The following is a 13,956-nucleotide window of genomic DNA, read 5'->3' as shown; positions in this document are numbered from 1 at the left end:
ACATCCATACATTCATCAGTGAATGCAGCCATTTCATTATTCACCCTGCTTTCAGGTTGTTAATAAATATTTAGGCTTCTAATGACATTGGGGTTGAAATCCTGACTCCATTAATGTCAGTGGCAGAACTTCCACTGTCTTCAATGGGGCCAGACTTTCATCCTAATCTTCTCTTTTCTGATCCTTATAACTGCCTCTTTACAACAAAAGATTCATTTAGCTGTCAGCTGCTTTGCTAGAAGCCTTAGAAAGCATGTGCCTTAAGCCAGAACTGATTTGCTTAAATTTTAAATGCACCTCATTCCACATCTCAGGAATTGGACTGCATTGCTGGGCATATATTTTGGGTTGGATTACAAGTAGATTTTTTTTCTGAAGATGTGTGTGTGAAAACATAATACTAACAATGACATCTTGTGGATGACTGAAGAAATGCAAGTTCATCAGAGTGCTGGTGATCTCATTTTTTCTTTTTTCAGAGTAACAGCCGTGTTAGTCTGTATTCGCAAAAAGAAAAGGAGTACTTGTGGCACCTTAGAGACTAACCAATTTATTAGAGCATAAGCTTTCGTGAGCTACAGCTCACTTCATCAGATGCATATCGTGGAGGTTAGGTGCCAGTTCTCCCCTTTGAGCCGCATTATGGTTCTTCCTTGAATGTTCTGTCTCACTGATCTAATTGTAATGTACATTGGCAGAGTATTGGAGAACAAAGAAGATTAGAAAGAATAAACCATCAGTCTGGGAGACGTTTTTCTCCCTTTTGTCTCATGTCCTGCTGAGAAGTGTGTGGGGTAAAGTTGAGCTTTTGGGTAGGTTTTATTTGACATCTTCAGGGAAGTTATTGTGTAAAAGCTGGTGTAGAGAGAGAGGGATTGCATTTTGCTCTGAAAATGGTAAGAATAAAGGTCACGTCAAGCTCTTGGAGAAGCGCGTTCCACCCTTATCAGCCAGCTACCAAGAAGGCCCAATCAGGTAATTAGTGTGGATCAGGAGCCACCACAGCGTGCAGAGAACATGAATGATGTGTTGTCAACTCCCTGTGCTGGATGAAAGACAGGTTGTAGTAGCTGGGGTTTCTTCATGGTAGTGACTGTTAACCTGGTAAAGCACATTGCAGTAGTCAGGCTTGAAGGTGACCAACACATGGATCCCCGTGGCTAGGTTGGCAGCTGACAGGAAATCACACTGCCTGCTGGGCAGCAGAATCAGTTGAAGGCATTTCTGGCTGCTGCAGCCATTTGTGCCCACAAGATCAGTGAGTAACCCAGAAGGGTCCTGAGACTATGTAATACCTTGATGCTTGTGGGGCAGATGTCTGTGATTGGTGAGGTTTTGTTTTGGCCATTGCTACAAAATATTACTCTCCACCTGCCAGCCTCACCTCTGCATTGTTCTTGCCCAGACTGACTTTCAGCCAGCTATTCTTCTTCCAAATCCTAATGTAGCCCTGGCCCGGAGAAAACTGGGTGATAACGCACCGGTTTCAATTCTTGAAATGCAGAGGCCATCTTGGATCCAGATAATTTTAAAATCTTTGCAGTGTGAGAGTTAGAAAATGGAAGAAAGGCTGTCAGTTCACAGACCAGAATATTTCTGCAGGCAATCGCTGTGTAGCTGCTATAGGAGAAGAGAAATCTTTCACGCTCCCCCTGGCTATAGCCTGTTGGGTTCCATTCTCATTTTGCATCTCTACTGCGCTAGTCTCGTCTTTTCGTTCGTCTTTTGATGGAGGTGCTCTATGGAGTGATGGGATGGAAGTGGCAGTTAGGGGGCTGTTTATTGATTGTTGTGGATAGCAGGTCCAGCAATGGCTGGTGCTCTCCTCAGCTAGGCTGCAGGTCTATTATTATGTTCTCAAAACTGGTTGGGTCCATGAGTGTTTAGGGAGTGGACAACTACTACAGGCCCGAAGTGGAAGAGCTCTGACACTAGTTTGGAAGAGGAAGTGGTCTGAGTAGAAATGGGATTTTTGGCTCCTAAGCGTCAGCACCTTGACTGAGACTGAAGATCAGCATTTCTCAAATGCAGCCACTATGGGTTTTTCTTGTGGCCACAGCCTCCTGGGTTGTGATTGGAGCTGGGAGGAGGGGAGGAAAGCAGCGGCCCCTCCCCCTCCGTGGTGCTCCTGGATGCACCAGCAGGGGTTGGTCTCTGCCCCCCTCTGGAGATACCTGGGACACAACACTGGAGGAGCCGGCACCCTGGTGAGTTCCCCACCTTCCCAGGGGCAGTGGGGCTCAGGGGTTGGGCTTCAGCATGGGGGTGGGGGGTGGCAGGCTCTTGGCATGTGGCTTCGTGCCCCAGCCTTGGGCTCCGGCTATGTGGCTTTGGGCTCTGTCCCAGCCAGGGGGCTTCAGGCTCCAGCCCCTGCTGCCTCACCCAGCCACCCTCCCACCCACCCCCATCACGCCTGGTCCCCGCTGCCTCCCCAGACCCCCCATCCAGGGCTTCATTGGTCCAGGATTGCCAGGGCTGAGTAAGTCCGCTGTGAAAAGTGATACTTGTATGTTTGTTAGTATCACTTTTCACAACAGACTTACTAGCTAGCAATAAGTAAATTACAATGATTTGGACGTGTATATGTGCATATTTATTTCTTTTTCCTAAAGCTAATTAAGTATTTTAGGGAAAAATGTGAGCGCACAACCAGCAAGAGTTGGTGGCTGCACTTTGAGGCCACCAAATAAATTGTCCTGAGAACCAGGGTGGGTCTGGCTGTGTGTTCGGGCCTGTTAGAGAATCCCATGGTTGATAGAGTAGACAAGAGGTTGTGGGCCTTTGTGTTTGAGGTTGCTCTGTCAGTCTTAGGGCTGGTCAAGTGTAGTCCTTCACTCAAAGTAGAACAATGTCAGGGTTGCTCTACGTTTTGCCCAGCTGCCTCTGGCCGCCACAGGATAATTCCAGCCGCTGGGAATAGGGAGGAAGCAGAGATGTCCTAACCACACTCCTGTTCTCCAACATACTCCCTACTGTTGGGGCAGAATGAGAGTGACATGGAAACTGCTACATCACGGGAGGATTTCCCCTGCCTGGGAGGAATCCTCTGCTGAGTTTAAGGCTGCTTTGTGCTGCTGAAGCGATGCATGGTAGCCCTAGCAGGCCTGAAGTACTGGTGTATATTTCTATTAAAAATCTTCTCACTGCATTAATGACCGAATCGCCCAGTTGCAGACTACTCTACATGTTTTTTTAAGTGACATAGTTAGGGAGACAGGACGCTTTCTGAAGCTGTTTAGTTATGTTTTTAATTACATCTGCCTAATAGCAGTGAAACTGCCAGGTCTGTGCGTGCTTAGACAAAGCTGCACTGGAGACGGGTGAGCCGAGAAGGGCAATACCTGACACTCTTCAAATTCTAGGTGCACAGGGTTGTTCAGATCTCTTATCCTATTTCAGAATGGTTTCTGAGGAATGCTGTCCTTTAAATACCTCTTTAAAGTTAAATGCTTGTCTAATTACAACACTTATAAGCGACATATTTTCTAGCCTTATAATGAAAAACAAGCCTGCTGTGATTTTTATCCTGTCAGATTTCTGGCATTGATTGAGACATATTTTAATAACGAATGATCAGACATTAGCTGATGCAATTGCCGCTTATTTCTAAAGTGTTATTTTGTCTATGACAATCCATCTGGAGGGTGATTAGTTCCAGCTCTGAGCTATCATTTATAGGTCAAGACTCTCAAGAGGTTTCTTAACAACCAAAAATAAGGGGCTATTATTTTTTGACAGGGTGACGCTGGTTGTTTCACCCCAGCCAGTATTGCTTACCACTCTGGAAATTATTTCATGCAATAACCTTACTCGAGTTTGTTCAGTGGAATTAAGTCAATGTCATTTGCCCAGTTTTGCTGAAAACTGACAAAACATCTTTTACTGCAGTTGATGATTTAGTTGGGGATTGGTCCTGCTTTGAGCAGGGGGTTGGACTAGATGACCTCCTGAGGTCCCTTCCAACCCTGATATTCTATGATTCTATACTCAGTGGCAGACTTGCCATTTCTTATAATCATTGCAGAGATTTTCAATACTGATGCATTAATTCCAGCAGCTGTGATAGTCATCTCTGCAATGACAACACAAGTCTTGATCCAATTAGAAATGGGACTGCATTAGAAAACTTTGAAATAGGTTCAGAAGCAGATGTCATATCCTCCCAGCATTTGAGCATGTTCAGATGTATGGTTCCAGTATGGCCTGCTATAAATACAGGTTTGAATCACAATCTGGATCTGGGTTCAGGTCTGAATAGTTTTATTTTTTGGTGTAGATAGAGCTAGGCTGGGATATTTAGAATTTTGTTTTCTAGTTCAACTCATAGATGCAATTACAAGATTCACACTGGGGTTTGGGTTTCAAACCATTCTGATGTGCCAGTTCAGGATCATCTCTAAAAATATTCGTCAATAAGTTCATCAGGAAATGAATTGCAAGAGTGGAAATGGACATGAGTGAATTAGACAGAAATGTTAAGTAGGAGAGTTTTTGGTTTTATTTTTACCAGAGAGTATAAAGATATCAGTTACAGGAAGGATTATACCAATTAACAAAGATAGCTAGATTGTAAGCTCCTTGTGACTTATGTCCTCCTGTAAGTTTGTATAGTGCCAAGCACCCTGGCATTCAATAAATAATAACGCTTGCCAGTTTTGAGATTTCTCTCTTTTGTTGGTAAAGTATTTAATCATTTTTATAATGAAATTACTCTGATTGACACACTCAAAGTAAACAGTAATTTAGTATTGTTTTATTTCATTTCTATGCTCATACAGTTTGAAGTACAGTGTTCTAACAATGATTTTAATATAGCAATATTGTGACCTTTTCAAAATACAATGGCAGAACGCTATTGCACTTTTTATTTGTTTGGTATACAAAAATATAAGTAGTAATTGTTTTGTTTTTTTTTACTAAGTCGAGACAGAGTAGAAAATAATTCTCAAAATAAAGTATCCATTTAAAAAAATAAGAGCAACTGGAGAATTTTTATGAAAAATCTGGTTTAAAAGCAAGGAAGACAGAATTTTACCACATACAGATGTTATCAAAGTCAAAACATAAATAGAACATGACTTTTTACACTAGTCATGACCCCATGAACCTTGGCTAACCTTGGTTAAATTCCTATCCCTTATCTATTTCCTAGTTGAACATATAAGAGAACAAGGTTAAAACCATGAAGAAGCAAGCCTTGCTGAATTTGGTCCACAGCCTGAGGTAAAACTACCTTATTGCTATTCAAACTGTAAGAATAAATCCTCTTCTTTAGATTGGGTTCACAATCTTCATTGATATATAATTCTAGAAAAAAGGAAGAAAGAAAAAATCAGTAAGCAGAGGCAGAAAAAATAAGCTGGACATTTAAACGTATACAATATTATACAGCGCAAATATAGCATTAAAACAGATCAGAGTATGTTATAACTATTCTGGTGAAAAAACAGTTGTGGTAAGTTATTGCATAGTTGTTTGATCTAGTTTATAATGTACTGTATTTCAAATGAAAGTAGAACGAAATCCAGTGTCTCCAAAATATGTACTACTATCTGCATTCCTGCAACAATGCAACCTAGAAAGCACTTTTAAGGCACTTCTTAATTGCCTGAATCTTCTGATTAGAACCAATCAAAATCCTCTATCCATCAGTGCATACATTATAAATAATTGATCAATAGGTTGAAAAGTTTATTAAATTTTAAGAAGTTGTAGATGTAAGGGTCCAATCCTGCACTCCCCACTAAAACAGAGTCAATAGTTATTCTTGACTGAATAACGAGTGCAGGACTAGGTCCTCATTTTGACCTTAAAGCCAGAGTTATGTCACAATTGAACAACAACATAGAAACACTTAAAAATGCCTACCGGCAGTGAATATAAGAGTATCGCCAGAAACAAGAGTACAATCAGTAGGATGATAATGCCTATGAAGATCCATTTAAATCTGCGCCACACAATAAATTTCATTGTCTTGCATGGATTTGTGAACCAAAGGAAGGAAGTTTCTGGTCGGCTGCATTTTGAAAGGAACAATATTCATCATGTTAACAAACAGGGAGAGTTAAATACTTCAGTGCGAGAATTAATGTCACAGTTCAATTAATAATTAACTATATAGAGTTGAAAAAGATAGATAATTGATTTGTCTAAAAGACAGTTTCATTAAATTTGCACAACTATACAGAAAATATGTTGCATTTTTATTCGGATGCATATGGAAAGAACTGTAAGATAGAAACAAAATCGCCTTCTATCTATAAAGATTGGCAAATTACAGCTGACAGCTGACATCTGAAGCATCATTTGTCAAATGTGGCATTCGTAAACAATATTTTTTAGTTTGTATGTGGGTCTCGCAGTATCCTTCAAAGTAACTAAAGAAAAAAATATATCTCACTTTGGTAGGTCTAATTTGGGGTTCATGTTGGGTTCATCTCTTCCTTTACCAGCTGGCCTTTCATCAGCCTCTTTTTCGTTGAGGACTTCCAGAGTCATCTCAACTTTACCCTTCAGTAAATGAAGACATGTTAAACATATGACATCACATATAAACATTTTACTTAAACAGCATGTAAAGTGTTTGTTTTGGCTTTAAATCTCCTTGTACAGTTTTGGATAAGCTCCCTCTTCTTATTTTCCTCCAGTTGCTACCTCAAAATGTGTTTCTGGATTATGACAATGTTACAACATCCCAATCTGGAGTTAAAAATGTAGACACATACAGCATGTGTTTGGTAATCCATCCCCAGGGCGGATTCCAAGCTATATGCTTGGTTCATATCCGCAAAATGTATTGTTTATAATGTGAAAGAAAAAATTCAACTTTTCTTCCAATGACAAGCCCAGGTCTGTGTTTCTTCATAATTAATAAAAATCTCACCCTATATAAGGCTGCTGGAAACATTTAAAAAAAATCAGTTCAGTATTGGTGAATAGTTATATTTTCATCATCTACCTCATCCCAGTATTAGGGTTTATAGGCAAGTCATTAGAAAGAAATAATCGGATACATTTGAAAAAGTCTGATACTCTAATCAGTAGAGGCCAGTGGTAAACATACGTTCGTAAGGCCTGAGCCTGCAAACACTTGCTCATATGAGTAATCTTGTGAATTCAGTTTTACTACTACTGTTTAGAGCTGCTCTTGTGCATAAGCATTTGAAGAATCACACCCTTAGCCACCTTTACGCAGTTAAAGGATAAAAATAGTTCCTCATGAGCCAGGTATAGTTACTGACCTTTACAGTTTTATTGGCCTGATGCTCAAGCAAATAGTCCGGCTTCATTAACTACAAATTATATTTGCACTGTCATAAAAAGCTTTGGTTTCAAGCTTTCCCCCTTACTGTACTCCACATGTACAAAGGAGCCAACTACTCCTAGTCAGACATAATGAGCTAAACTCATCCCTAGAATAACTTGAGTGGCTTTAATGGGGATATAACCAGAATGATTCTAGTTCAATATTTTTCTGAATTCTATGTGAGATTAAGAAGTACTTAATATTAAATACTAAAACCATTCAAAAGTACTTTTAAAGTACTTAACTTCCCCACCAAACAAATCTTCCAAACGTTCTGTGTGTATTAATACCCCCAATGGTCCATCTGTCTATAAGCTTGAAAGCTTAATGCCCACTAAAGCTATTCAGATCTTCAAAGGAGCTCAGCTGCAGGGGAGTCCAAGTATCATCGGAAAAAACAGGGAGTAAGCATAACAAGTGAGGTACTTTATACAAGGAAATAATCGTACTGCCAAAACACGCGAGCCGTCCTTTTCTTTGTAACATGGCCACCACCCCTTCATGGATTTCTGTTCGAAGAGTGAGACAGTCTTGGGAGCCTTGAGAGGGTTGTTTGCCTTGTATTCTGGAATCATGTCTATACTGCATTTTTCAGGAACTTTTGCTGGAATAACTGTGTTGTGTAAATCAAGTTCAACAAAACCTACCCGAGAAAGTGAAAGAGAAAAGCATTTTGTATAACACAGCTGGCCAAACAGCATAGTGGTTTCAGTCAAATCTTACTAGGACCATACATGAAATGACTTATCTGGTTTCAGTCTGACCCTTGTGGACATATGTTCTGTACATCTAAAACATTAAACATATGGTATATATGGTGATTTCTCCTTACAATAAGCCGTGAAGTAGAATAGCAAGAATGCTGCTGGCCAGGACTAAAGTGCATTGATCCAGGTGTATGTCTGGGAAGTGAGAGCCCTGTAAGGACTCCTAAACACACACACTGTTAGTCTTAAACTGGTGCTGTCAGTAAAACTCACTGGGCAGAATTAAAGAAAACATCACGCACACATCTCTGGTATTGAATGATATGATTTAGTACTTTAGCAGCATGAGAGAGCCAATTTTCAGTTGTGTTTTCAGCTCCTTGTAGCTGTTTGCAGCACAGCATAAACTCAGAGCATCCTGAGGGCTACTCTAACACGGTGCAGGGAGGTCAGCCCTGTGCAGTGTAGCAGCAGTATTGGAGATGAGCTTTACAATGCCTTTGCATGACACCTCCTGATCTGTATTCTGTGCATTCCAGGATCTGGCCTCAAGATTCCACTTGGGTTCAAGCAGCAAAATTCAGATCAGAATTCAAATGGCAGAGTGTTGGGGGGAGTAGTTCTGTAAGGAAGTCTGGTATACTGTGCACTGCACAAAGAGTCTGATTTTTTCAGTATGTTAAATAGTGAAGAAATGCTGACATTACTCAGCAGGAAATACCAACACTGAGATCGAGGATTCTGAAGAAGGCAGTCTTAATCAAATCACCTCTCCCTCTGAATGAACAATCTGAAGATATGTAAAGGGCTACATTTTCAAAGAGGGCCTCCACCCTGCCTCCATTTGTGTGCATGCAACTTTTCATGCACAAATGATCTGCCCATCCAGATTTTGCACGCTACCATTTGTACACACAATACAACTTTAGATGAGTGAAAAACAGCAGAGCTTGATTTGCTTGAAGAATTTTTGTGTCCAAATACCATCATTTGTGATGACAAATGATGGTGTACAAAAACTGCATGCACAAGGGGTATTAGGATACAAAAATATACGTGCACAAATGGACACTTGGTAGTGGTCCATTTGAAAATTTGGTCCTTCTGCTGCAACTTGCAAATGTTCATTTGTGATCTCTCACTTTCCAATGATGATGATTCTTAGCTGTGAAAGTCATACCTAGGTAGTCATCCAAGGAGAACTTGTCATTATCCCATATCTGAATGATCACTTTGGGTGGGATTCTGAATTCTGTTTTGTCGAGACTCCAAAAATGCTCCTAAGAATAAAATAATTTCTGTTAAAAACATCTTTAATGTGTTATGGATTGAAAATGCAAAGTAGCATTCTGATCTTACCAACAGATTTCATACATGTGGATTTTAGGACCCAATCCTGCCCTCGTTGCCAACAGAAAACTCCTACTGGGTTGGGAGTTGCTTCTCGTAACTAAGGACCGATTTGTACCCATTGAGCTCAATGGCAGTTTGCTTGAGTAAGGCCCATTGGCCGGTTCCCTTACTGTGCAAAATCAACTTACAGGGCCCAATTGTGCCCTCAGCTATGCACATACAACTCTTTAATGGACAAATGTAACTGAGGGCAGAATTTAGCTCAAAATGCTTTATTACAGACTAATGAGTATATGAATTCTTTATATTGAAATCTAGAGAAACCGCACCTTTTTAGAGACCTTACAGAGTTGCTCAGCTGAAAGATATTCAAAAGGGAAAATAAATCTCCAGTTAAAATTCCCTTCACCATCCAGTGACCTATAGTGCACATCTGTTTTCTGCTTATTTTCTTCATTGCCAGGCATCCAGCTGAAAGTAAAATGCAACTATATTTAACGGTATGCAGCTAACCTTATTAGTGCTTGTTTATATTGCAACAACATTTTGCAGTGATTACAAACGTGAGGTATAGGATTTGTATTGTAAAACGCTGGAGACTGATGCACACATTTTTGGCCCTTTCAGTTTGGACCCATTTCAGCAGTGTAAATAAGAACATCTAGGAATTGCCATCCTAAAATAACCTTTGGTCCATCTCTCCAATATCCTGTTAGTACTTAGTGGTAGCTGTGGAGCATGAGTCTGTTTATCCCTAATACGCTTTTTTCCTATCTAATGTGTTTATTTTCATATCTAATAAATGCCTAATCCTTTGTGAATCCTACTTAGCCATACGCTATGTCTACGCAGCAGCTGGAAGGTGTGATTCCCAGCTAGGGTAGATGTACTTGTGAGAGATAGCATGCAAGGTTAGCAATGTGACTGTGACAACTTAGGCTAGCTGCCCAAGTATGTCCCCAGGGGGTTGGGTGAGACTGTACTCCGGTAGCTAGCCTGAACCGCTACCCATGTTGCCACTGCTACACTGCTAATTTTAGCAAACTAATGTGAGCAGAGCTAGTCCATGTATGTCCACACGATCTGGGAATCAGACCTCCTGGCTGCCGTGTAGCCCTTGAGGAGATCTTATGGCAGTGAGTGCCCCAGATTAATTACTAGAGCTGCTCAGGAATTTGACTAAATTTTTTTTGTCGGAAAATGCAGATTTGTCTAAATCAAAACTTATCATGGAAATAACAGTTTTGATTAAACTTTCTCAAGTCCAGAATGGAATTTCGAGAGAGACACTCACCCACTTCAGCACCCTTTCCTCCATTAGCTGGTAGTCAAGGAAACTCTCAATAACCAGGATTGCCAGGTGTTAAGATACAGGCACCAAGTTACAGTTTTAATCCTTTCCCATCTGTAGACATATTTCCAACTAGAATCAACTTCCAGTTTATCACACTACTGGTTATTTAGTTAGGCTTTATCTCACAACCCGGAAGTTATACTTAGACCATGCCAGCGCTGGGCTTTGCATGTGATTATTTTATTTGTGGTTTTATTACAGGTACTGGATGTAAGATTTAGACATTTTAAAGATCTCATTAAATACCCTCACATGAGCAGGTCAGAGAGAGGGCACCCTTACCCTTTCACATAGATGTCACTCATTTCTTCCCCCGTGATACTTTTTTCATCCAGAATGACATCCTTTGTGTTCCAAATAATCACCCGCATGATGTACCTGAGAGAGAAGATGATTGGGGAAAGAGAGTGAATTGGCCCAGTCTGTGCACCAAGGTCTGTACAGTGCACAACCAATGCACAGCTACTCACTTCTTGGCTTTGCGGGGATTGATGTTGAAGGGAGGGCCAGGAGGTCCCAAGCTTTTGGGGAAAACATCCACCCACATCTGAAGCTTTCCCTGCATTTGTGAAGAAGTCAAGTAAGGAATTTTTGTTGGTTACATGTTTAAAAAACATGCAGGTGTGAAAATTCTGATTGAACCCCAGGATACTAGGCTGTGCAGAGCCTGAGATGGTGCCCAGAAGTCTGTAAGTGCCTCTAGAACTAATTTTAGCAGCAGTCCTGGGGCCAAGACCGTCTCCTACTAACACCAATACCAAAGTTCCCACTGTCCTTAATCAGAGCAAGGTTGGGCCCTCAGTTTGTACAAACTTTGAAATCATAGGACTCACAATTGCTATTTTGTTTTATGACATTATGTGGCCCTACAAATGTGCCTCATGTTTTAGAGCAGATGGCCTATGTTGCATGGGTAACAGGTCCCTACCCTTGAAGCACTTCTTAGCTAGACGAGATTATCTTCCTTATTAGTTTTAAAAGGCCAAAATGTGACCATAGTAGATTTCTGCTCTATTCCCACTGAAAGTCTATTTCATTGTCAGTAACCCCTCAACCATAACAAGAAGCGATACATTCTCTCCAATGCCTCTCATGAACGCCTTTCTTGGTGGATGTAGGACTTGCTGTATAGAGCACCTACTTGTAATTAGTGAATGCTGGAGAGTAAGGGCTCGATTCATCCCGCTGGCACAAGAAGGTGCAATTTAAACTTTGCTATGCCAACACGGGTCACTGTACTCTGAAGAGGATCCACTGTCAAGTAAAGTCAGGTGAATTTGCACCAATAATCCCCTTGAGGGTTCCCCTGGGGCAAGCCAGTTTTAATGTCCTCTGGGGGCTCCATGAGGGGGCAGAGGCTGCAGCAGGGATGGGATCAACCAGTGCATTTCCCTGGCAGTCCTAGTGGACTTTACATCTGAGGACCCTCCAGCACAGTCTACCCTGAATGAAACTGGCATAGACACTTGGGGTAGAATCCTGGCTCCATTGAAGTCAATGGCAAAATTCCCATTGACTTGAATGGGGTTTCACCCTAGGTGAACTGAATGAATGCGTTGTTAGTCCTTATTAGTACACTGTGATTCGCATTTCTCTCAAGCTTTTTATCAGACTAAATAGTTTGCTGTGAAAATAGAAGAAATTTTGCAAATGTTACTGGCACAAAAACTCCTCCCCTCCTTTCACTCCTACACAATGAAATTCACACACACAAACCTGGTGAAACAGCCTCTCTGGAGGCTTTGCAAACCATCCCCTTAGCTACTTTCTTGTCTTGTAGTTAGTTTCTTGACTGTGTGGTGGATAATCTGGTTGTCACTGTCATGAGCTCTATTTGTGAGATAAAAGATTTTCCAGTTGTGGGAACACAGTCTGGTACCGGCAGTTCAAACTAAGAGCCTTTATGGTTGCAAATTTATCAACCTGGTGGAACTTCGCAATGGTAACAAGTTTGGTATCAATGGAAAAGGATGACTTCCAAACCACTGGATTAGGCTCACTCCCTTGCTATTGGAGTGGCACTCAGTACGGTCCCTGCAAATAGATGTTAATTCCCTTCTCCCACTCCTTTGGTGTGTGATAAGTCCATCTGGGGTGATCACAACAGAATAAAATTCCATTCTATGTAATCCCTTCCTAATGTGACCATGCCCTAGTATCTGGGCACAATACTACTCTGTGCTACCCTTTTTCCCTCACCCACCCCCAATTATAGTAGAACCATGTGCTATAAATGTAGGCATGCTAGCGTTCTGCATCGCAGAAATCAAAGGTGAAACCAGTTTATAGTACTTGTGAGATGTTGGGCTGGAAGGTGCTGTATAAGGTCCTTGACTCCACATGTTCAGGGACCAAGCCCTGGGTTCTAAGGATATGAAGGGCTAGACGCTCTTCACTCGGCCCAAGGTGCTGATGCAATTTTTTGTTAGTCTCTGAAATAAAAAGAAAGAACTGAAAAAGGGCTGAATTCATGACCCAGAATTGCATTTAGTAATTGACTGTATTCATACTTTTCAAAATCAAACTGCAACCATTCTTGTATTTACCTGTCCATGCAGAGAGAGAATGCAAACTTTAGTACAAAATGTACTTGTTTTTTACTCTTATTCTTCACATTGTTATAATTTAAAGTTTTTTATTTCTGTAAATCTGTGAATTCAAAAGAGATAAACATGCAATAAATAGCAATGAGCTCACCAAATTCCTCCAAGGTGTAGTCTTGTCCTCCATAGTTAATCCTGCTTCCATTTTCTGAGAGGATAGGAGGAGAGTAGCCTTTAAACCTGGCTATATTTTGCAACATGTGTGTTGGTTTCAGTTGATCTCGCCAGGTATTTACACCTGAGCTTTTAGGAAATAGAGCACATCTTGGAATTAGTACACTATATACTGGTTTCCCCCTAAAAAATATAAAAAATGCGATAGCGAAATTTTGCCATTTGACTTTGCTGTATTAGTGAGGGTTTTATAAAGATAAAATTCCATTCAAGGTCAGGTTTCAGTGAGCTGTAGCTCACGAAAGCTCATGCTCAAATAAATTGGTTAGTCTCTAAGGTGCCACAAGTACTCCTTTTCTTCATTCAAGGTCAGTTAAAGTTACTCATATGTGTTGTTTTAAGACCCATCTCTATATATTGGGAAAGGAGAAATCGTTACAGCAAATTCATCTTCATGCAACTCATGTTTCTGTATTGAATGCCCTGTGTTTGTCAGATAATTGGATTACATGTTCTCTC

The 13,956-nt window shown here is 40.8% G+C and overlaps 1 protein-coding gene across 4 annotated transcripts in view; it reads right to left on the bottom strand.

Moving 5' to 3' along the window:
• Positions 1-4,935: 4,935 nt before the first annotated feature.
• Positions 4,936-13,956, bottom strand: part of MYOF (myoferlin) — a 109,122-nt gene continuing 100,101 nt past the window's right edge. For 2 of the 4 annotated variants that reach the window (XM_073353867.1, XM_073353868.1), the window contains 10 exons: positions 13,418-13,566; positions 13,013-13,152; positions 11,191-11,279; positions 11,003-11,098; positions 9,696-9,837; positions 9,194-9,293; positions 7,756-7,949; positions 6,401-6,510; positions 5,869-6,016; positions 4,936-5,307 (listed from right to left, as the gene is read on the bottom strand). In XM_073353867.1, coding sequence (XP_073209968.1) covers positions 5,272-5,307; positions 5,869-6,016; positions 6,401-6,510; positions 7,756-7,949; positions 9,194-9,293; positions 9,696-9,837; positions 11,003-11,098; positions 11,191-11,279; positions 13,013-13,152; positions 13,418-13,566 — 1,204 coding nt within the window. In that variant the 3' untranslated portion in view covers positions 4,936-5,271. The other 2 variants (XM_073353870.1, XM_073353871.1) reach the window with 2 other exon arrangements.

Source organism: Lepidochelys kempii, chromosome 7, assembly GCF_965140265.1.
Source record: "Lepidochelys kempii isolate rLepKem1 chromosome 7, rLepKem1.hap2, whole genome shotgun sequence".
Lineage (NCBI taxonomy): Eukaryota > Metazoa > Chordata > Testudines > Cheloniidae > Lepidochelys > Lepidochelys kempii.
Note: the sequence above shows the minus strand (reverse complement) of the source record. Positions and strands in the feature narration are given on the sequence as shown.